This window comes from Ixodes scapularis, unplaced genomic scaffold (genome assembly GCF_016920785.2).
Source record: "Ixodes scapularis isolate PalLabHiFi unplaced genomic scaffold, ASM1692078v2 PGA_scaffold8__174_contigs__length_109621045, whole genome shotgun sequence".
NCBI classification, from domain to species: domain Eukaryota; kingdom Metazoa; phylum Arthropoda; class Arachnida; order Ixodida; family Ixodidae; genus Ixodes; species Ixodes scapularis.
This window is the reverse complement of record NW_024609883.1, coordinates 84,639,339-84,661,419: the sequence shown is the minus strand read 5'-3', so window position 1 is coordinate 84,661,419 and position 22,081 is coordinate 84,639,339. Positions and strand designations below refer to the sequence as shown.

The 22,081-nt window shown below is 47.6% G+C and overlaps 1 protein-coding gene across 1 annotated transcript in view; it reads left to right on the top strand.

The window, feature by feature from the left end:
* The window catches only part of LOC8031391, a 245,941-nt gene that overhangs the window by 30,214 nt on the left and 193,646 nt on the right, over positions 1-22,081 (top strand). The window contains exon 5 of the mRNA XM_029981965.4: positions 10,374-10,466. Coding sequence (XP_029837825.3) covers positions 10,374-10,466 — 93 coding nt within the window. The remainder of the gene's footprint in view (positions 1-10,373; positions 10,467-22,081) is intronic.

The following is a 22,081-nucleotide window of genomic DNA, read 5'->3' as shown; positions in this document are numbered from 1 at the left end:
GTGTACACACGGCAAGTGTGTAGAGGTGTCGCGTCCTGGACAGAGACTCGCCTTCCAAATCTTGCATCATTTTATTTTCATGCCCTCCCCCCCGTACATCGATGCCAGTTGGAGCCGGTTGGAGGTCGCCTTAGCGATGATTAATGGTCGAATGTAGAGAAGTAGCCCTCCATGCTGGCTCGTGCATTGCGCGCAGTGCAACCCAAGCTCTCTGCACAATTGTGTTGCGTACGTTACACGTTTTAGTATCACGTGACGTCAGCTCACGTGACGTTAATTTCCCCGCTAAATTTAGCTGGGCTCCTGAATTCGTCTGTAGGTCACGTCACGTTAATTTTCCTGCTAAATTTAGAGGCAAAATACATCGCCGTATAAGACACGGGACATCAGGTCACGTGACGTCAATTTCTCCGCTAAATATAGCGGGGAAGCTGGATTGGTGTGTAGGCCGCGGTATGTTAATTTTCCCGCTAAATTTAGCGGGAAAATTGATGTCGCGTGACGTATACACCAATTCAACCTTCCCGCTAAATTTAGCGGAAAAACTGAATTGGTGCGTCGGTCTGTGACGTCCCATAATGCAACATTGCGCGCGTTGCATCATGGGACGTCGCAGACCCAATACACCTATTCAACTTCCCCGCTAAATTTAGAGGAGCAACTCAGTTGGTGTGTAGATGAGTGACCTCCCATAACGCAATATTGCGCGCGTTGCATTGTGGTACGCCAGAGCTATAGCCACGGCTTTGCGAAATGCGGCTTCACGAAAAATGTAGTGCAGCTCCCCCCGTATGGTTGCCATTTTGGTTCGTGGATTGAGCAATATTTCTCCTCGACCTCTCCGTTCTTGGTGAGCCGATCGAAATTCGCTGGGGACGGGTAGCTTTATAGAGACGTTTCTCGAACACCGAGATTTCGTCACCCACACACACCGGCGTGATTGATAAGCGTGATTGATAAGTGGATTGCATGCACGGTGCCAAAGACGCTTGCGTCGGCGAGGAACGCTTTCAGTACGATGATACTCCATTAGCGATCTTGGCGCGACTGATTCAGAACGACCCTTTCAAAGGTTCGAAGATTTGAATGGACCAAATTGGCGCTTGCCACGGCAACTTAGTCAACCGGTCAGCCAATCACTCTCTGAGGTTTATTCGTCTGTAAGTATCTTTTTGTGCCCGGCTAGTAGGCAGGATAGGCATTGACGCTACTTTCCCAGTGACTTTACTATTGAGAGCGCAGGGAGTAATGGTTGTAATCCTATTTCTGTTGTCGCATTCCGTTTGAAAACGAAGTGTTGGGCAAGGAGAGACTCGCAACGCAACGTGTCCATATGGTAATGAACGGAAGAGCGTGACGGCTCCGCAAGGGTGCGCTTGCTATCTATCGATGCGTGTGTGCCGCGCGCTTCCTCGGGTTACGCTAGGTTTTGGTACGTTACGTCGCGGTACACCGCGTTACACTAAACGTCGCTCGGGATGCGCTTCGGCACACTGTTTCGTTAGTCCCACATTGCCTGCGTTAGGTCATGCGCGACGTTGCGTTATCGCTCGGCGATGTCAAAATGTCGGACGGCGAAAGGGAAGTACGTCAGGACGTGACTAAAGGCCCCCCCCCCCCCCCCCCCCCCCCCCTTCCCACCGTTCACACACCCGAGTGAGCTTACGACCGAGTTCTTGCGATCTTCCACGACGAGAGCATGCACTAGCACGCATGGCGCCATCTATGAGGTGAACCCGGAACTGCATTTCACTAGAGTGAATGTTTTCCGGTATTTGCAAGGTCAAATGCGCGTACTATCTTTGAGATACGGTCGTTTATAACATTTTCTAAGGTTTCTCATGCAAAAAAAAAAAAAAAAGATATATATATTATGACGCACGATAAAGAAAAGGAAATATACGGTTTCACGGCTACCCCATAGATGGCGCCAGTGTGTTCTGTCACTCTCGCTGTAAGAAATCTTAAGAGGTTTTATGGCAGACGGTCATAAGCATTCGTAAATCTGTGAACCAGCCTCTATTGTGGTCACGCCCCTATAGCTTCGTTTTTCGGCGTTTGTAGCGAATAATTCCCAATCTCATTGCCTGAGGAGTGATACTGAGATGCAAGGAGAATCGCCACGCCCTGCATTCCTTAAAGGGGCCCTCCAACAGTATTTGAGCGTCGACTTTTTTTTTTGCGGTTTCAACACGCTAGTGGTCCCGGAAACCCAGTGGACAACGAAAGAGTTTGAAAATATTAGCGCATCATATTTTAATTTGACAACTCGGAAACACCTCCTCCGACGGTGGCGCCGCGAGGTGCCGAATGCGCGCGCAAAACGGCGCTCCCTTTCACTCTACGTCACATTCTCTGGGTTTCGTGATTGGCGAGAGCCGTCCCAGGAATTTTGAAGCGAAATAAAGTATATCACACGTTAACCGTCATTATTTCTCAAACAAGTCATTTTTACAGAGCTAATAAAGTTGCAAACTAAAGTTCAAAAAGGGCGAAGATAACGCCTTCGCCTTGTGCGCCTTGTCGCTCATGCGCGCCTCCCAGCGGCGTCCGCGACGTACCATCGCGAGCAGACGACAAGTGGTCCGTGCAGACAACGTGCATCGTATCTTCACTTGTGCGCCCCCGGTCCCGGTCAACTAAAAGCAGTAAGAGGAGCGAGGGGAATCCTTATTTTCTTTTAGTGCTGTGACAGACTTTTCACTGTTCGAGTAAAGTGCGGCGACGGGACCCAGCTTATATCGTGCCCAACGGGAACGCTCCCCAGTTTGTACCTCCGGCTCCGGTGGCGGAGTTGCGGGAGACGAGTCTTCCGCGGCTGTCGAAGCGGATTGAGGCAAAGACGCGGCGCTTTCGTGGAGTGTCCTCGTACGGCGCGACGCCCAGATCCGCCCTCAAAATCCGATAAGCCCGGTAAATTCATCGATGATCGCAACCCGATCCCAAAGCTACGATGGTTGCAGCTAGGCCTAATGGCCGACGAGCCGACCGGGCCGACGGGCTATCAACCAAACTCGCGTCCAATTGGCGAAATCCAATTGCTCCAATCGCTAAACTGTTTCATTTTACGTCACGAAGCGCAATGTTTTGCTTATTAAAAGTTGCTTTCTGCAAAATTTAATTTGCTAATAACTCGCAAAATATTGCGAATTTCTGTAATATTTTCTTTTCCTGGGTGTTCCTGCTTTGATGGAGCTCCGTTTCAGCGCGAACTTCAAACCTGTCAAAAAATTGTTGGTGGGCCCCTTTAAGCTATCAGCGAGAAATCTGGGGCGTCTGCTCTCCCGCAAAACACTTCAGAGCTAACTGCTGCAATCTACAGGAGGAGGAGGAGGAGGAGGAGGAGGAGGAGGAGGAGGGAGGGAGGGAGGGAGGGAGGGAGGGAGGAAGGGGAGCGGAGGAGCTTGGTGAATGACGAAGATAAAAAAAAAAAATTCATTGGTGCATTCTTAGGGAATGTGTTAGCATGACCCTTGGGAAACGCCACACACGTCCCTTTTTGGGAAGAGCTAATGCTGACCCCTTCATTTCTCTCTTGTGACTTTCTCTTTTGCTTCGTCTATATTTTGCTACATCTTTTTGTCGTTACGGGGTCAGCGTGAGCGTTTCCCGAAGGGGGACATGTGTGGCGTTTCCCAAGGGTCATGCTATCGCAATACATTAGCATTCACTAATGGATCTTTCTTTAGTTTTTGTCACCCCTTTCCTTTAATCTGCCTGTCAGAGTACGTCGATGGCCTTGGGTATGGTCATCCGTATCACTCGTGGAAAGAACCACATCCATACCACTCGTGGAAGGAACCGTATTTATATCACTCGTGCGGGGAACCATCGTTTTAACTACACACACACACACACACACGTCACAGCCCACGCACTGCTACTACGAAAACCCAGAGCCAAGAACATCAAGCGACGAGCAGAGGGGCAAATGAGCACGCCCGCATTCCCCTGCGCCTCCGCGCCTCCTCTCTGGCTGACAGGCCCGGCGGTGTCTGTCAGTTTGTCAGCGCCGGGGAGTGAGGGACGTTGATACGTGCTGACGCCAGCGCTTCGGACCAACGGGAGCGTCGCACGCGTCACTCTCTTCCCTCCTTTTCCTTTTCTTCCCGGCGTTGACAAACAAAAGTCAACGTTGGGTTTTCGTCAACACGAGCGTTCTAATGCCAACGCATTAAAATTATTCAGACATAAAAGAACAGTCTGCGCTGTGGCACAGGGCATGACGTTTCGACATGCTAAATGCCGCATTGCGGACTGTTTTAACGTGAAACGTTTATAGACTAGGTTTTCAGATTAACTGAAGCCACAAGAAGCGTATACCCGCGAATTTTCCCGATAAGTATAGCTAGGAAAATGACGCCATATGCCTTCGTGTCACGTGACCTAAACACCCTCTTAATTTACCGGAAAAATTGACATCGCGTAACCTCAGTACCAATTCATTTTCTCCGCGAAATGTAGCGGGGAGAATTATGTCGCATGACAAGGGCACGTGACCTATACACAAATTCAGTTTCCCCGCTGTATTTAGCAGAAAATTTACGTCACGTGACATAATGTCGAGTGACCTATACACGAATTCAGTTTCCCCGCTAGATTTAGCCGGAAAATTGACACGTGACCGGCCGCAGCCCGTCATTCTCCATACTTGAGAGGCCAACCCGACGGGGAATTAAAGTCAATGGGTGAAGGTAGGGTGCCTACATGTTTCCGCCGCTCCGCTGTTTAGGGTGGCGACAACGTTTGTGATACCTGTTGCCGACAAACCAGTGTTGCGTACCTCGTTATCATGGCAACCTCCGCTGTTTCGTCGACCATTTTGTCACACTCGCCAGTCGTGCGCTCGCGCTAATCCTCGTTAGGGCTAGGGAGCGCCCACCGCTCTCGTTCCGACGGCGAGGTTTCGGCGTGCGATGCCGGTCTGTTGCGTTCCATTTGGTCGAGGGGACTCACGTTTCGATAAACTAAACGCATACTTCCTGCTCGCAACTTCAAAGTATGAAACACCCGAATAAAGAGAGCGACAGCCACGACGACCGCCATCCCGTTGAGCCTCCGACTCGAACGGAAACGGAAGTGGCCTCACAGTGTTGCCGGTGTGTCGAAACTACGAAAACTCAACGTTGTGTACGTTTAGCCAAATAAGAAGTGGGTCAAAATGGCGGTGGGAGAGGATCTGGGAAGGGGTAACAAGCAGTTGGCGCCACCCTAAAGCGGAGCGGAAACATGTAGGCACCCTAGGTGAAGGATTCAATGGGGTGGAAAGGAGTGCAGAGACCTGCAGCATAGCTCGAGAACAAATGCTTGGAGGTTACTCGCTAAACGGAAAACGTTTCACGTACAGTTAGTTTCGTTACGCCGCCGCTGCCGGCAAGGATCACGGGAACATGTAGTCTTTCTGCGAGCGCGACAACCCCGCTGGAACTCCGCGCGAGCCGCAGAGCCGTATATATAGAGAGTTTGGTCAATGGGAGGCGAGGGCAGAGCCAGGGCGTGCACCAGACGCAGAAAGAGGTCTTGAGATGCTCTGTCGGCCAACCAGAAGCACAAAGGAATCCCTTAGCGGTGGTAGCGAAAAACAGTTCTGATCATAGATATCTGGTTTTAATAAGAGCTTCTGAGAGTTAAATGTAGTAGCACTTCATGGTTGAAAATAAGGTGCACGTGATGTTTCGATCATGATCATGCAGAAAGAAGTAAGAAACGAATGCGCCGCTCAAACTCTGTTTTACTGGGACAGAGTGTGACCACTCGGACGGCAGATTCCCGGCCCTCGGCGCCTGGCGTACGGATTACGTGGATCGTTCCGCTAGTCGCACTCTTCCACCATGATTTTGGGGGACCGTGACTGAAACATCACGTGCACTATATTTTCAGTCACCGAGAGTTACTCCGGCGCATTTATTAAGTTCGTTTCTCGCGACCGCCGCCAGGGTAATTTGTGAACACGTCCTGGAACACGCCAAGCCCGCTTTCGTCCATTGGCGCCTCTTCATTTGTCTTCTATACTTCCCAATGAATGACCAAACTCTCTACCTGTATATATATCACTGTAAAAAAAGCCCGTGCGTCTACTTTCCAGCAAAACACTCGGAAAGCTAATCACCGCAACTTACGGAGGCAACTTACGATGCCGAAACATATGTTTAGACCAAAACACGCAGTCTGAGTTGTGACATTAAAGGGGACCTGCAATGACTTTTTTACTAATTTTTAATTTGCGCCGAACCTGAGCGCACTGAACGTAGTAACTTAATGAAAATTTTCGTTTGTCGAATTTCGCTTCATTTTAAAACTTATAGGCGAATTAAAATTACAAAGACAAGCAAAAAATAACCTCCTTCATGACGTCCTTGGTTGCCTGAGTGGCCGTGAACTAGAGGAGGGGTAGTGAGCACAGCGAGCTCTCACGAGAGGGCGCCACTAAAGCATCTTCTCGATAGGCTGTATGCAGCGGGCAGCCAGAGCGGCTCTCATTGTATTTGCTGCGCGATTAAACACTAATTCGGCGTGACACTTCATTGGCCACAAATGACAGCAAACACAAAAATCAGTTCAGAACGGGAGCCACTTCGCGCCGCCATACCGCGAAACGGCCAAACCGCCAGGCAAAGCTGCTCGGCGAAGGCATTCGGAACGCTCGGAGTCGGTCGGATTCTCCAGTCTGTAAACGACCGCAGCGCCGCCGCGTACATCTGGGACTTCCTCATAAATGTAATCAAATGATTACAAAATTACTTCAAAATGTAATCAATTACAAGTGATTTGATTACTTGTAATGAGCATCGTACAAGCCTGTCTGTTAGTCGAGAGTTTTAGGGAACCGTTTTTGCATATGCGATACGGTACGAACTGCGCATGCGCTACAGCAGAAGACTCGCGCATGCGCAGTTCATACCGGAGGGTTCCTCGTACCTATCGGATGTGCAAAAAAAGGTTCTCTAAACTCTCTAGTATGTCTCTTAATTCACGGCCGAGGCGTGGCTAGTTCCAAAGGTTGGACGCCGTCGGGCGTGGCGCTTTCACGTCGAGGCACGCGCATGCGCAAGAGGGAGAACAGAAGTGCGCCACTTTAGCCACCGCTTGCGTAACGGCAGCGTTTAGGCCACTTCGCGCGGCCGCCCAAGCGTATACGACGAATCACTAATGAGTCTCATGAATAGTGAATCCTTTTCGAGGGCTGAGGAAAGATACCGGGGATGAGGCGGAGGAAAGATCTAGGGGCTCGTTGAAAGTGAAATCTCCACGAGCCAACCTGGAGTGGCGAGAAGCAATAAAATGCGTGACACGTGCGAACGAAACAACAGAGAGGACGTGCTCTATAATCTGTTTGGGCTATGTTTTTTTTTTTTTTTTTTTTTTTTTTTTACGCAACGCACGTAATGGTATTTAAATTTTTTTCTTTCATTTTAATACAAAAGGAAGGGCTGGGCGGGCGCTAATGAAATACCTTTTTGTTTAATTGAGTTTTTCGCAGGAATGTTGCGTCAGCCAAATACGGGCACATATAATCCTCTTCCCCTTCAAAAGAAAGAAGAAAAGAAAAGATGATTGCAGAGTTTATGTGGTTTATACTTGTAGAAAGGAAAGTTCCGCTCGGTCAATGTTTTCTGGGGATCTGTTATATAGAGTAAATTACATCTACTCACTAACAAATCTGGAGCGTCTGCACTCTAAAAAAAGCCCGTGCGTCTACTTTCCCGCACAACACTTGGGGAGGCAATCACCGCAACTTACGGAGGCAGCTACGATAATGACGATGCCGAAACACATGTTTAGACCAAAAAACGCAGTCTGAGTAATGGAGTTAAGCAATGCAAAACGTCACGCTTGCATTGCTTAATGTCACAACTCAGTCTGCGTTGTTTGCTCTAAAAAACATATGTTTTGGCATCGTCACTCGCTGAGCTGCCTTTGTAAGTTGCGGTGATTGGCTCTCCGAGTGTTTTGCGGGAAAGTGGACGCACGGGCTTTTTTTAGACTGTACAATCTATGAAAGCTGGAACGTTTACTTTCCCACAAACCACTTAGGAGGACCAATGCTTGGGATCTACGGGGCGTGCTAGGTGAATCACGAGGATGGAAGCATGTCTAGTCCTAAAACACACAGTTTGTGCTGTGGCACTGAACGTGATGCAACGTCACGCTTTGTATAGACCAGTGTTCGAAATCCTAGCCACCAGTGATAAAAATGGAAAATAAGAATCTCGAACGCAGACTCTTGTGAAAAAAAAAGAAAAAAAAGGGCTGCGCATAAAACAAGGTGATTTTTTTTTTTACGGTTTTTTTGGCATTGATGTTGTTCTATGCATTTTGGACGTCCTTGCGCCACGATGTGTGCGAAGGCCTCTAAAAAAACGGAGTCTTACAAAAAGCGCAGCCCCCCTATTGTGTCATGGCGTCAGCGTCAAACAAAGATGGCGTTGCCCATGGAACAGAGCGGACACTGGTCTATTGGCTCTCCCAAGGGCTTTGAGGGAAAGTAAACGTTCCAGGTTGCATGGAGTGTACAGTGTAAGCTCACTGGATGATGAAACCCCGATATTTATTTATTGAAATACCTTAAAGGTCCCTTCGATATAAGGTCATTACTTAAAGAGGATGGCAAACATCTCGGTAGAAAAAAACAAAAACAATTAAAAACAACAGTAGAATTGCGGGAGAAAAAAGATAAAGTAATCAATTCTTAACGAAATCAATCGAAGGAAAGACACAAATCAATCCATAATTAATGAAATCACTCAGAACCAACAAAACCATATAGGAAGAAAAATTAAATAATCGCTAATGACTAGAAATAAGAGCCCGAAAACGTTGGGGCTCATATTTCTTAATATATCGTTACGTGTCTGAAATTAAATACACGCTGGGACGTCAGGCACGATATGACTTACCCTTTATCACTGCCCCAGTGCAAACAGCATTAAAAAGAAAGCAAAAGAAAACGCAGTTTTTTTTTTTTTTTAATCTTTTAAATTGCATTATTGTTTCTAAAGATCAGCCGCACCCGAAAAGAAACTTTTCCGTTGTCGTGTCTATAATGGCTGCACCGCCAATCCTTCGTCGTCGATCGGCTGCTTTCGTTTCTTTACTCGACCTTGAGAGTTTCGTCATGATTAAACATTAAAACCGAGGGACGGGGAAGTAAGAGAGAAGGTTGAATGGGGATCGTCCTTGAAGAACTTTTTTTTTTTTATTTGTTTGCATTGTCTGCGCTAGCTTTTTGTTTTCACATTGTGTCAACAATCGTAGCGTGTGTATCTGTCTTCCGGGTGCGTGCGTATGTGTATACCCTACACGTACTTCTGGAGCGTGGCACGAGTCTTCCTAATGAGTGGCGCCCTTTGTATTCTGGATTGTCTCGACTCGCGTTGGATTGTGTTCCGCCTCTGTTTAGGGACATCGAGTCGATCAGTGAGAGCAGCCGCGATCTGATAATGATACCCTTAGGCTGCGGGCTCGTGATAACCGGGGTTGCACGTTCTTTTGTTAGTTCTTTTTTTTTTATCTTTCTTCTAGTATGCAGGAAATTGACGTCAGTGTCCTTCCTGACATTGAAGTCCGGAGCCATTCTAAGGGTCTGGGTACCTTCTGGTGGGGCACACGCCGTGGTACGACGATGCTGTGGTACTTTAGACGTCGAGATGAGGGAACAGAGGGAGGAAATTGAGTGGAAAGGAGGAAGGAAACAACGCTGCGTTTCTGGTCTGCTGCTACGTAAAAACATTGAAAAAAATATCCCCCTTCTTTCCCTCAAAAAAAGAAAAAAAAAATAAAAAAAAAACGAAAAAAAAAACGCAGTTTTGTTTGTTTGCTTCCTTCTTTCCTCCGATCATCGACAAACATGACACACGCTTAAAAATCCCGTTGTACATTCTGTTTGCATGCCGTACTCGAGACCTTTTGATATTCCGGCGGGTGAACGTATATTGGAGGATAGAATCGTTGATTGCCAGGCTTGAATGAACGCGAACACTTAATGTTGCCAAAGGGTTCTTTCTCATGGTACCGTCGAGGTGACTGCTTCAGGGTGACTGCATGGACCCGTCGGGGTGACAGCTTCAAGGTGACTGCATGGACTCCTGGATGCGAACATTAAATTGCTGTACACACCAAATCAGATTCGCCGCTAAATTTAGCGGGCAACCCGTTCTTACACTTAATTCAGTGGAATTTATCTTCACTCCCAAGGCTCAGAAGAAAAACAAAAAAAGTTCGTAACTAAACTCCTATCGCAGCTCAAAACACACCGCGCGTTCTGTTCTCCGGGAACTTTAGCCGAATGATCAAGATCCATTAAACTTTCTCTTGACCGCACCGGGAACCTGTGGACACTAATCGTTGTTGCTTCCTTCCTTCTCATGGTCCAGATCAAGCTGGTCAACATTCGTGCCGAGGACATCGTGGACGGCAACCCCAAGCTCACGCTGGGGCTCATCTGGACCATCATCCTCCACTTCCAAGTGAGTTCAAAGGGGGCCTCCTTCAGATCTCGCCCGTTTCCTTTCAGGTCGCGCAGACGCACGCGTATCGTCGCCAAGAAGTGAGAGAAAAGTATACTATACCGTAAAACGACTCCATTCCCGGCTGCCGCAATCGCGTGCTTTTCATCTCCTTCTCGATAGGTGGCGCAAGTCGTTACCCAATTCAGAGCGTACGGCCGTATAGTTATCTATTCATCCAGCTACGGCAACGGCCGCGAGCTACCCGTTCCTCGCATAGAATTATTATAATGTACGCTAGAGGTTCAACTGGCGCTAGTGTGCTGTTGCAAATTGAAGCAGGCAGCAACCAGTCGAAATATTAGCTTCCAGTAAGGCATTTCTACGGGGAAAAGCGGGCGGATTTGGTCTCTGCGCTTGAATATAAGACCAAATATCGCGAATAATTATAACGTACCAAATAGTGTGGAACATTTTTCAATCATGCAAATTAAAATATTGCTCAGTGACAGTGTTTTTTGTTTGTTTTTTGTCAAATTCATATGCCTTTAAACACAGTGCAAAAACAGCATCATATGAGCATTGTCGCAGTAAATAAGTACTTAATGATTTTTTTTTTCACTCTCCTCGGGCATATGTGCGACGATGCTTGTTCTGCGCTAAAACATCACCCGCACGCTCGAAATATTTGAAAATAGAGAGAAGCCAGAAAACAGGTGCACGATAAAAGCTGCCGGCATAGCAAATAATAAAGAAACACTTTTCGTAGACAACATTTTTTTTTCGTTTCGAATGCTTGTTTTGAACCGCTTGTAAAGATGCTGGACAGGGCCATTTTCTTATATATGTGACAGGACTGGCATATTAGCAACTCTAAGCGTCGCCGGTACGCTAATGAACCTTGAACAGACTCTACATTCCTTTCGTTTGTTGTTTTGCTTATATTCGTCGCTCGTGTTTATACACACCTTCTGTTGGAACACGGGTCTGGGCCTGAAATAGAGCGAAGTTTGACATCGTTCACCGACGAAGAGAAATGCTGTTACTAAAGCAGTTATACTCTTACAATGTTAATAAAGGTACACATACAGTTCGGTACGACCCAATACTGCCATTGAGAAGTTATGCTGCACTTTTCTGAGGCGAGGCATCTTTTTTCGTGAATTGCGAAAGTTGTTTTTCTTCGCTATCGCTTCTATTAGAGCGAAGGTTTTCACGTCGAGGAATTTTTCGTCGCGATAGAATTGCACGAGCTCGTGCGGTCTCGGAGAGAGCTCTCCCTTTACGAGCCATCAAAACGGCAGATACACATATATAGTGTGAGGGGTGCGAAATACGTTTTTCGAAGGGATGAATGAAGTTAAGATAGTTTAACCGAGTGTGGCGCCGAGACCCTTTACGCAAACTACTGGAACGTCGGGGGTTGTCGTTCCGTTAGTTTCTGGCGCTTCGGAGCAATCTAGAACCTGGTGTATAAAGCAGTTCTAATTTAAATAACACAACGCTAATAAACATGGCAAAAAAAGTGCTTCGATAAAATAGTACGTTGTCGACACGAGATTTTTCGTTTGACACAACCGGAACTATTTTCTCGTACACTAACGCCATCTGTGGGAGGCACAACCAAACGATGAAAACCGTACAAAACAAAAAAAAAAAGAGCGATGTTTTTATTTCTTGGTTTGTATATGATGAACATTGGTCGTCCGTCTAGCAACTTTGAAGGCTGCCATTAAGGGGTCGGAATGAGCCGCCAACTAATGATGCGAGCATTACTGTTGTTCCTTTCCTCAAATTGATTGCGCAGTCATAACTGAGTCGGAGGACGGCGGTGAAATGGCTGCGTCGTTGTAATTCGGATGTCCATAACACGCGAGGCTTTTGAACGCAGACGCCGTTATTTTGCTGCACTTTTTACTTTGGCACACTCCGGAAGTCAGCCTTGCAACAGGTACGCAAAATGGAAGCCGCTGACGACTCTTATTTGTATACTTTCGTCAGCTCCTTTCATTCACGTCGCGTGTCGCCGGACACTTCCTCGTACGTGAAGCGCAAGTCGTATTAGTCTCCCCACCACGTCGCCGTTACGTGAGCGATTTGGTTTTACGAGAAAATAATGAGCTTCTCCCCCTTTTGAGAATTTGAACACCTCAAGATTAAAAACAAAAATAAGAAGGAAGATAAAAAAAGTAATGGTACGGGAAGATGTTGGCAACATGAACTGTCTCCTGCCACTATATTTGTCTTCCGCACACCTTCGTGATTTCAAACATGTGCGTAACTTGAAACCGAGCAGTGCGCCGAGAAACTGAGGGAGAGAGGAGGAGAGGAGAGCGCGGGGGAACGTCAGAACGGCGAGCTCTGATTGGAAGGATTAGTGGGTACACCTAAACCAATGGCTGCCTTTGTCTCCACTGCTCTCCTCGAACGCGAGCGTTCGGCGCGTGCCGTGACGCCGCCGTACCTTTATTACACATGACACCGCAAGAGACGGCTCGGTCTGGGTCGTGCGCTGCACGCGTAGGGAAGCGGCGAGGTTGTCGCACGTGCAGAAATACTAAAGTTGCCATCGACACATGGCGGCAGCTGCGGCGTAGTCAAACTGGCTGCTAACATCACTCTATTATAGAGAACTGTAAGTGTGGCGCCCGCGACTGGTTACCACGAGTGCAAGCACGTGCAGCTTGCGCGTGAACGTAGCTTTGGCGAGCTTGAAATTGCACGGGCTTGCGCACGAGCAGAGGCATGGCGGCGGCTAGTGGCTTTGCTCAGAGACGTATATAGAGAGACTTTGGCCGTTCATTGGCAAATAAGGAGGCGCCATTGGCCGAGAGCAGGCTTGGCGTGTTCCAGGGCGTCTTCACAAATTCGAATGTGGCCAACCGGAAGCCGGAAATACTGCCCTGGCGGTGGTCGCGAGAAACGAAATTAATAAGTGCGTCGGAGTAACTCTCGGTGATTAAAAATATGGTGGACGTGATGTTTCAGTCACGGTCGTCCAAAATCGCGGTGGAAGAGCGCGACTAGCGGAACCATCGATATAATCCGTACGCCAGGCGCGAGGGCCGGGAATTTGCCGTCCGAGTGGTCGCACTCTGTACGAGCAGAACAGAGTTCGAGAGGCACATTCGTTTCTTACCTCTTTTTGCATGACCATCACGTGCACCATATTTTCAACCATCAAGGGTTACTACATTGAGCCCCTATGCTTTTATTATACTACCTCGCTACCACTGCTAGGGATTCTTTTCGGCTTCCGGTTGGTCAAGAGAGCATGCCAAGTCCTCTATCTGCGTCTGTTGCACGCCCTGGCTCTGCTCGTTCCTCCCTTTGACCGAACTCTCTCTATACACGGCTTTGGCCTTGCTTGCAATCGTCCATTTCTGCGTGCGCGGCTACTGAACGCGTGCTGACGGCGAGCTTCCACAGTTCTGCAACGTGCCTTTCGCATCATCAAGATTGCCGCTCTTAACAGCCTAATAATGTGAACTCGTTCTGAGCATGCGCCCTAAACATCGTCCTCAAATATGGCGTCCACTGGATACCCGCTCTAGTCACTGTCAGGAGGGAATTAACAGGGTGTCTCTCTCGAACGTCGGGCCTCCAGCACGCGCTCGTTGCCTTCCTCCGTGCTTTGGCTGCGCGTGCGCGTTCGAGGCTCAAGAGACGCCGAAGCACTATCGAAGGTAGAAAACTCGCTCTAAAGACGGAACAGCTGAAACTCCCCCTATACCGTTCTCACCTTCTAAGTGACGCACCAGAAGCTCACGTTAGTCGAGATAAACGTTGGCCGGTTCTTCGCATAGCCAAGTCGTGACGTCACTTATTGCGTCATCCGGTAATTATCTCGCTATTGGCTGTAGGTGCAAAACTCCGAGCCAAGGGAATTTGTAGGTTGATCGATGAGCATTTCCTCCGTTACCCTAGTCGGTGCCGAAATCGAGCCTTGGAACCGACGTGACGGATTTCTTATGATCACGTGATTCTGAATATCCAATCCAGACGTACTTGAGCCCAGAGCAACTTTAAAATACGCAGTGGGTGTTCACGGTTTTGATTCGTTCCCGGCGTTAGTATCCGCTTTTGCCGCAACATCGTTGCCTGCGGCGCGATCATAAGATTGTGTTGCTTGAGCTGTCCGTGGCAATAATTGATTTGCTTTACAGCGTGCTGCGCTGCACTTTTCTCTTCTTTAAGCACTTCGTCATTCTGGGATAGTGTTCGATTAAAAGAACGGTTAATCGAGGCTGTGAGAAGAGAGGAGCAAGCGTGATTCGATCCTCAATAAAAATAACGCGGTTAAATAGAAACTCGTTTTATTCAGTCTCGACTTTGCTGGTATCCGCCTCTGTATCGCAGTCATTATCATAATACGGTACACGCGAAATTTGAAGCCTGCAATTAGGGGATTTTTATTAATCGAGGCGCTCACTTTCTCGCCTCCCCGTCTTCGCAGGACGTCCGTGATTGTGTTTTGTAATGCGACAACCCGCACTTAATCATTGTGCGAACCTGCTCTTTCGTTCTTCTTATATGTCTCCTCTGGAGGTCCGTCACGCACGTACCTTATAGCTTAATTCGTCCTTTGCCTTGAAACCCGGTTTTTAAAGCGTCGCGACCATGACTTCCCCCTTTTGTTTTGCACGGTCTCGCCGAAGCCTCACCAGACGCCCTTGAGATCATAAGTCGAGATATGGAATTCGTCCCACCCTCCTCTCTTTCTTTCCCGGTATAATGATGACATCGTTAACTGCTCGGTTGTTTTCGGCATCGACTTATTAACATCCTCACGCGCGTTACAAGAAACCTAGCCACAGCGATCTTTGATAGTCGGTGACAGGTTTAGAGTTCTGGGGAAGTTCCTCCAACATCTCTCGCTTTTAGCTGATATAGTGCAAGAGAGGAGAAAAAAAGTTATGCATTGTAATTGTAATTGTTGCAACTGAGTGCGTCGTGCAGCCTTGTGCTCTCTTGTGATGAGAGAAAGAGAACACACTGACACGCTGGTGCCATCTGTGAGGTAACCCTGAAACTTCTGTTGACTATATTTGCGAGGTAAAATGTACGTTCTATTTATGAGAAACGGCCGTCCATGAGATTGTCAAAAGTTTTTCAAGCCCTTGGCGAAAAGATGTGCGCCAAAAATAAAATAAATGCACGCAAGTTCAAAGTGTTCGAGGGGTGGCGTTGACGTCAGAACCCGATAGGTGGCGCCAGCGTGTTCTCCCTTCTCTCGTCGTGAGCTATCATAACTAAGAGATCACGAGGCTTCATAACGAATGCGTTGTTGCAATCGCTCTTACGACGAGACACTACACTGGCTCCATCTGTCGGGTGTACGTGCAGCTCTTACGATTCGTATATTTTCGTTTTCTTTTACGCGTCCTTCTTTAATATGGGCTTTCACCATGCACTAAATATTATGTTCGAATAGAGATTTGTCATTTTCTTTCTTTCAAATACGTCTTCATTTTTTTTTTTTTTGGGGGGGGGGGGGGGGGGGGGGGAGGGGGGGGAGGGGGGGGGGAGGTTTGAGTAAATCCGAAAATTAAACTTGCAAAATTAAGTTTTTTTTCCCTCCCCCTTTCTTTTAAAGGCCGACGCCTTTTAAAGGAGACCCTCCTCGTGTAGGGAGAGGAGGGAAGAGTATGAGAGGGAATGGGAGAGAAGGAAGCGGGGAACCGGTTTTCTGCCTGGCAGAAGACGATTGTGCAGGTTGGCCCTTAACGAGAAGTGAAATAGATGGTTGTAAAATTCTGATCGTATATATTGAAGCGGTTGTCCGCTTTCAAAACTGTATAATTACAGGACGGATCGTCCGTCAGCTTCGCTTGCAACCCAATCTCCGCGAGCTCTTTCGTCGCGTTCTTACTTGGTTGTCTTCTTCTGCGCTACAATATATATGTATATTTATATACATTTATACTTACGAGTACAGAAGTTACAATTAATGGTAACACTGTTGTCTATGCAGTTTCAGAAACGCGGGGGGCGTGCCTTATTACGTTCACGCCCCTGGCGTCGTGATTGGTCCTTCGGCGTCCTTATCGGCGTCCCTGCTCTTCATGAGCTCTGAGTGACTCCATGCGGAACTCAAGTTCGTCTGCTTCTCGCCCAAGGGTTGCGGCGACGTCAGAACGCTAAGCTCTGATTGGCTGCTGCTGAGGGATAGTGTGCAGACCCCAATGCTAGCTGCCACGAGGTCTGCCCACCGTCCTTCCAATCGAGCCAATCAGAGCCCGCGTCCTTCTGACGTCACCTTATTAACCCCTGCGCAAAAAGCAGACGAATTTTCGCTCCACATCGACTACGTCTTGTTTCGAACCCGTTCCCCCCCCCCCCCCCCCCCCCCCCCCCTTCATTATCCGAAAAACGTCCCGTAAATTGCCTCTGTGTCGCGCAGCGGAAAGGGTTTGTTCCGTCTCTTAAACGAATCCCGAACCGGCGTCGAGTTTCGATCCAGCTTCTTTCCGACAGTCTGGGCGCAATTACGGGCGCGCCGCGTTTCCCGGGGACGTTCGTGATTAATTAATAAAGTGACATTGGCGCACGGGGAAAGGCGAGGTCGCGCCGATGCGGTCACGCTTCCTTTACGCAAAACGTGAGTGGAGCTGCTTAGTCTCGTATAGCCTCCGGACAATCGTGGGTGATTAGGGAGTGTTTGTCTTGCACAGCGGCGGCGCTCGTTTCCGCTCGTTAAGACTTCCCAGGTGGTCGTTTTTATTATTATTTTTTTTTTTCGATTATAGGTAGACGAGAAGTGTTTAGGCACTATTCGCAACTCCAACGGTGCTTCCTATCCGAATGTGCAGTTTTCGCTGCACAGTTGGATAGGTGGCAGTTTCTCCTTCTCTTTTTCACATCGTTTCCGCTGGGTGGCGTTGCCTCCTTTGTAATTGCGATTAGTGTCAAATGTATTCCGTACCTTTTTGGTTTTGTTTTTTGTATAGCCCATTTTACAGTACTTATGTTGCGACAGACTATAAATCGAGTCAATAAAACGAAATAGGGAACTATTTTCTTACTACAGAAAAAAAATATTGTTATAAAATAATCTTTAAAAAAATGTTGAGCCGCCAATTTCGTGATTTGGTGTATACCAAAGAATACCAAAATGCAACCGTATAAATTATCTTCCAGAAATGTAAATATCAGACAACATATTAAACATTTTCATTATATATATAAAAAAGTCAATTTTTGTGTAACCAACGCAGAAGTTTCTATTTGAATTCAATATGCCATGCAAGGTATTACGAGTAAAAAAAAATCCAAAATATACATTTTGTGTTTCACTTTTCTAGAAACAAAATCCTGTAAATTTGAAAAGCCTCCGTGCAAACCTTCACGTTCTGCAGATAACTAAAAGTTAGCCCCCGTGGTGACTGTACTACTCCCCGAAGCCCCGACAAGAGCGTTTCGTGCAACTCCGTAGCGTTATACCGAAGTCGGGACCGGGCCGGAGAAGGGGAACAAGAGGACGAAGGACAAACTCAAATCTCGAAGCACACGTAGGCGACTGGTGCGCGACTGGAAAAAAAAAACGCCTGATCCTGGTATCGAACCAGGGACCTCTCCATTTTCAGTGGAGCGCTCTGCCAACTGTTTGAGGAGCGCCAGGTGCGCGACGAGGACGCCATGCTATAGACGTGATCGCTCACAATCCTGAAACTTCAGTCACATTAAAAAATGTTGCCCTCTCGCGGAAAAAAAAAAAGAAAAGAAAAGCAAAAATCGAAACCGAAATTTAGAGTAGAATTTACCATAACACCCTAGATGGCGCCACACGTCTGTCACAGGCACACTGGCGCCATCTATTATAGGCGGCCCCTAAAGCACTTTCGATCTACGAAACCCCGAAGGTTTCGCAGTATTTGCGATACCAAATCTATACGCACTCTCTACGAGAAATGGTGGCCTTCTAACGTTGTCAGAATTCTTTCGAGCCAATGGTGAAAAGAAGGACGCGCAGAAAAATTAAGTAGTATGTGCAGATTTGAGGTGGATCCGGGGCTAACCCGGTTGATGGCTCCAGGTCGTTCTGTCGTCGTCAGCGGTTACACTCTATGGCGGTCGGTCATCCTGAAACGCAAGCGTATACACGAACCAACCTTAGCAACACACACGCTGCGGCACGCCATATTCACAAATACTGGCAGATCGCCACGAGAAGCGGCCGCCGAAATGGAAAAGGTGGAGCGGTAGACAACGGATGAGAGGAGAGCCACGTGACTGGCGCCCCGCTGCGGCGAGACGCGGAAACGCACTTCTCCCGAGCGAACAAGTGTGTTTCGGGTCCTCGCCGCTGCAAAAGCTGTGCGCTGACGTCCAGGTTCCCCGAGAAATGGCTCTTTGATGCTCTGTGCTCCCAGATCCTCGCGCTCCAAATCTGCGACCGGGCACTCTATGGCTCCGTCGTCGAACTGCCAGGCTTTGCGAGTATAGAGGAGGCTATGCGATGCCTGGAACGCGTCTCCGACTGAGGCGTTTACGGCGTCTAAAAGAGAGGCCCCTGAAGAATGTCTGCCCGATAACGTCATGGAAGCGGCGTTGTTACACGTGCCTCCGAAACAGTAACGAAAGCTCGTTCCTTCTTAACCTTGGAACGAGTTCTCCGTTACAATTGTTCTATCGGTGCGAAAGGAACGCGTTCGCGTTTTACAGTTCTAAGATTAGCCTCGTGTCTTTAGATTAACTCTACTATGTTGGGCGGGATAATTCGAAGATGAAATAAAGCGAGCGAGTGAAAAATATTCACATCAAAATACGTGTCGTGTCGCCACAATCGCATCGGTTCCGGTGCTGTTTTCGACCACTGCAAAAAAAAAAAAAAAAAAAAAAAAAAAAAAACCTTGATTTTTGCGAGTCGGTCACAAGGACATAATCGCGGCCATTAAATTTGGCGAATTCCGGACGCCTGCATTGAAACTAAGGACCAAAATTTTCGCGTGCGCTTAAATTGTGCGAATTTTTCAATTCGTGAATTTTGCAAAAATTAAGAGCTCCCGAATATGAAGGGTTTAACAGTATCTCCTTTGGACACTACCCCAACCCTTGAAGTTGGAGGTTGAAATAGTCGATAATAAAAATAAAAATGCCTAACAAGTTCGGGTAAACATGCAAATACCAACCGCCAGGATCGCGACATCCGACCTCGTGACTCTGGCTTTTGTGACGTCATTTGTTGGGCCAATTTGGGGGCCACTTTTCGATGCGTGGGACGGAATAGCAAACACGCCAGTCAGAGACGGGTTGCAGGCACCGTAACATTCGCCGCAATAGCCTCGGTGGCGGACGTGGCCCGAGTTAACGAGTCAAAAAGTAGTCGAGCCGAGGCGGCCCACTTTAATAATCTGAATAATAGTCGTTAAGCCTCGCTGCCAGGGAATCAGGTATCGTGCGTGACGGCAGTAAAAGAACACACACACACAAAAATCAGCAATGAACTGTTGCTAACAGAGAAATTATAACTCGAATGCTCGCTCGCGGGATCTTTAAACATGGCACTCACGTTGTCGCGGTGGAACCGCTCTTGCTGTTGGCGGCAATTATGGGCAAGGTCGGTTTCTCAATCTGTCTATAATCATCGTCGCCGTCGCTTAGCACGCATTATAATAGACAAGCGTCTCCGTTGGAGGGAAAACTCATCGGCGGGTTTATCTCTGCATTAGGTAATAACGGTTACTTCTGAATCTTTGGCATTTGGTCCGGGCCGATAGGGTAGCGCTACATTTTGGCGGGGACTGAGTGGTCGGCGTCGCGTAGCTAATTTTTGCGGCGAAAAAAAAAAAAAAACTGTAAATTTATTTTTAGTGTATTTAAACTTGATGAAAATAATCTCTGAAGAAGGGGAACAAGAGGGACAAAGGACAATCACAAATCTCCAAACACAGCTAGGTGACTGGTGATTTGTGTTTGTCCTTTGTCCCTCTTGTTTCCCTTCTCCAGGGATTATTTTCATCATTCTTGTCCAGCTCGCTTGCACCTTTTCATTTAATTGCATTATAATTACTTAAACTTGTTCTAAATATTCCAAGAAATGCAGAGGAATACTGATTTCCAACGGTGAAATAGAGACCGCGTTCCTAATGTTGTCCCGCTGTCCTTCATCAAATTATTTTTTTTCCCCTCGAACCGTTCTAGTGACAGACTTTCCAAGTGCTCTCTCCTCCGCCGGTACCTTCCGGCGCAGTGACAAAAGATCAGGGCCGGCAAAGTGCACCGCGTAGCAAAACGAGGAAGAGCCAGAGACAACAAGGGCCGCCACTGAATGGCGTGCACGAAGAGCGCTTCCTGTTCCTATATAGTCCCCGTACATTGTCGCTTGGCTCTAGAGCGTATCTCTCTGGACGCGACCTTGAGGAGAGGACTCCTTTATGGCTCGTTTTAATGTTATTAGCGGGCCTATTGTGTCGCTCGGTCGGGAGAGGCTTTTGCCCAAGAGGTGGGGCGTGGTCGCTTCTTCGGCAGGAGGACAGGGTCGAAAGAAATAATAAACCGGAGGGAATCGCCTAAATCTATAATGCGGGTGGTCACGTGGTGCGGCTGGGGTGACGTCATGGAGGGAGAGAGCATTGGGGGGGGATGACTTTACGTCATTGCGTCGCCTGACGTGATGGTGTCGAGCTATGGGTGCTTATGAGGATGTAATTGAGTTGTGAGTGGGTGAGGAGAGAAGTTTAGCTAGCTCTGTCACGTCTTGAGCGATCTCGGAGCTGTGATCACGTGACGTAGGCAAACAAACGAACCTGAGTGGAACGTGCAAAAATGCATTTTTGCGCAAAAAAATGTAAAAAATGTAACACTTTGACGTAACAGTGTAAACCGAACCGCCCCCCCCCCCAAAGAAAAAAATAAAAAAAGAAAGAGAGAGAGAGAGAAACAAAAAAAAGAGGTCGTGGATTATGTTCACGTATCTTGGTGATTCGTTCTTCTGCATTATTATCGTCTAATACCCTAGTGAAAAATGTTATCGATATGAGAAATTTCTTGGTTCGATAAACGCGTATAACATAAAAGCATACAAGAGTATATAAAAAGTTAGAGGAAGCTGATACGGAGTTTCTAATAACTTTGCATGTAATCTTATATTGTTCTTATATCTTGTAATAAAGTTCTTATAAACTCTTATATGGTCGTATTTGAGCATATGCTGCCTACTCATAGGCTCCGGGGTGATAAGAACATACTCAGGGCTCGCCCTTTCATCTGTCGCTGACCGTAGACCATGCACGTACACACAGAAAAGTATCGAGTTTGTCAAGGAAGGGAATAGCTCGGGAGTGGGGAGTTAGTCCATACTCTCGGGGGCTGCTGAAATGGAGAGTGACCTTGAGATTTCGTTCGTTTTATGGGCGTTTCCCAGTCAATTCTGCGCTCTACAATTTTTTTTCTCTCTCTCTTCCTTTTGCGAGGGGTTGTATTTTAGGGTTTAGGTTTGCGTGCCGATGGGCGCTTCATCAGACAGGTGGCTGCTTCGCTCGCTGGAAAGTGGTCGGGCGAGCTGTTTGAAAGCCCAGCAAAAACTATCAATATTGGCAAACTCGAGAAGTCCACGGGGAGGCGGCGTTCTTCCCAGGAAGCCGACGCCGGGTTTCGCAAGGTGTCCATTCGTCCATACGCGGACGAGTCTTCTA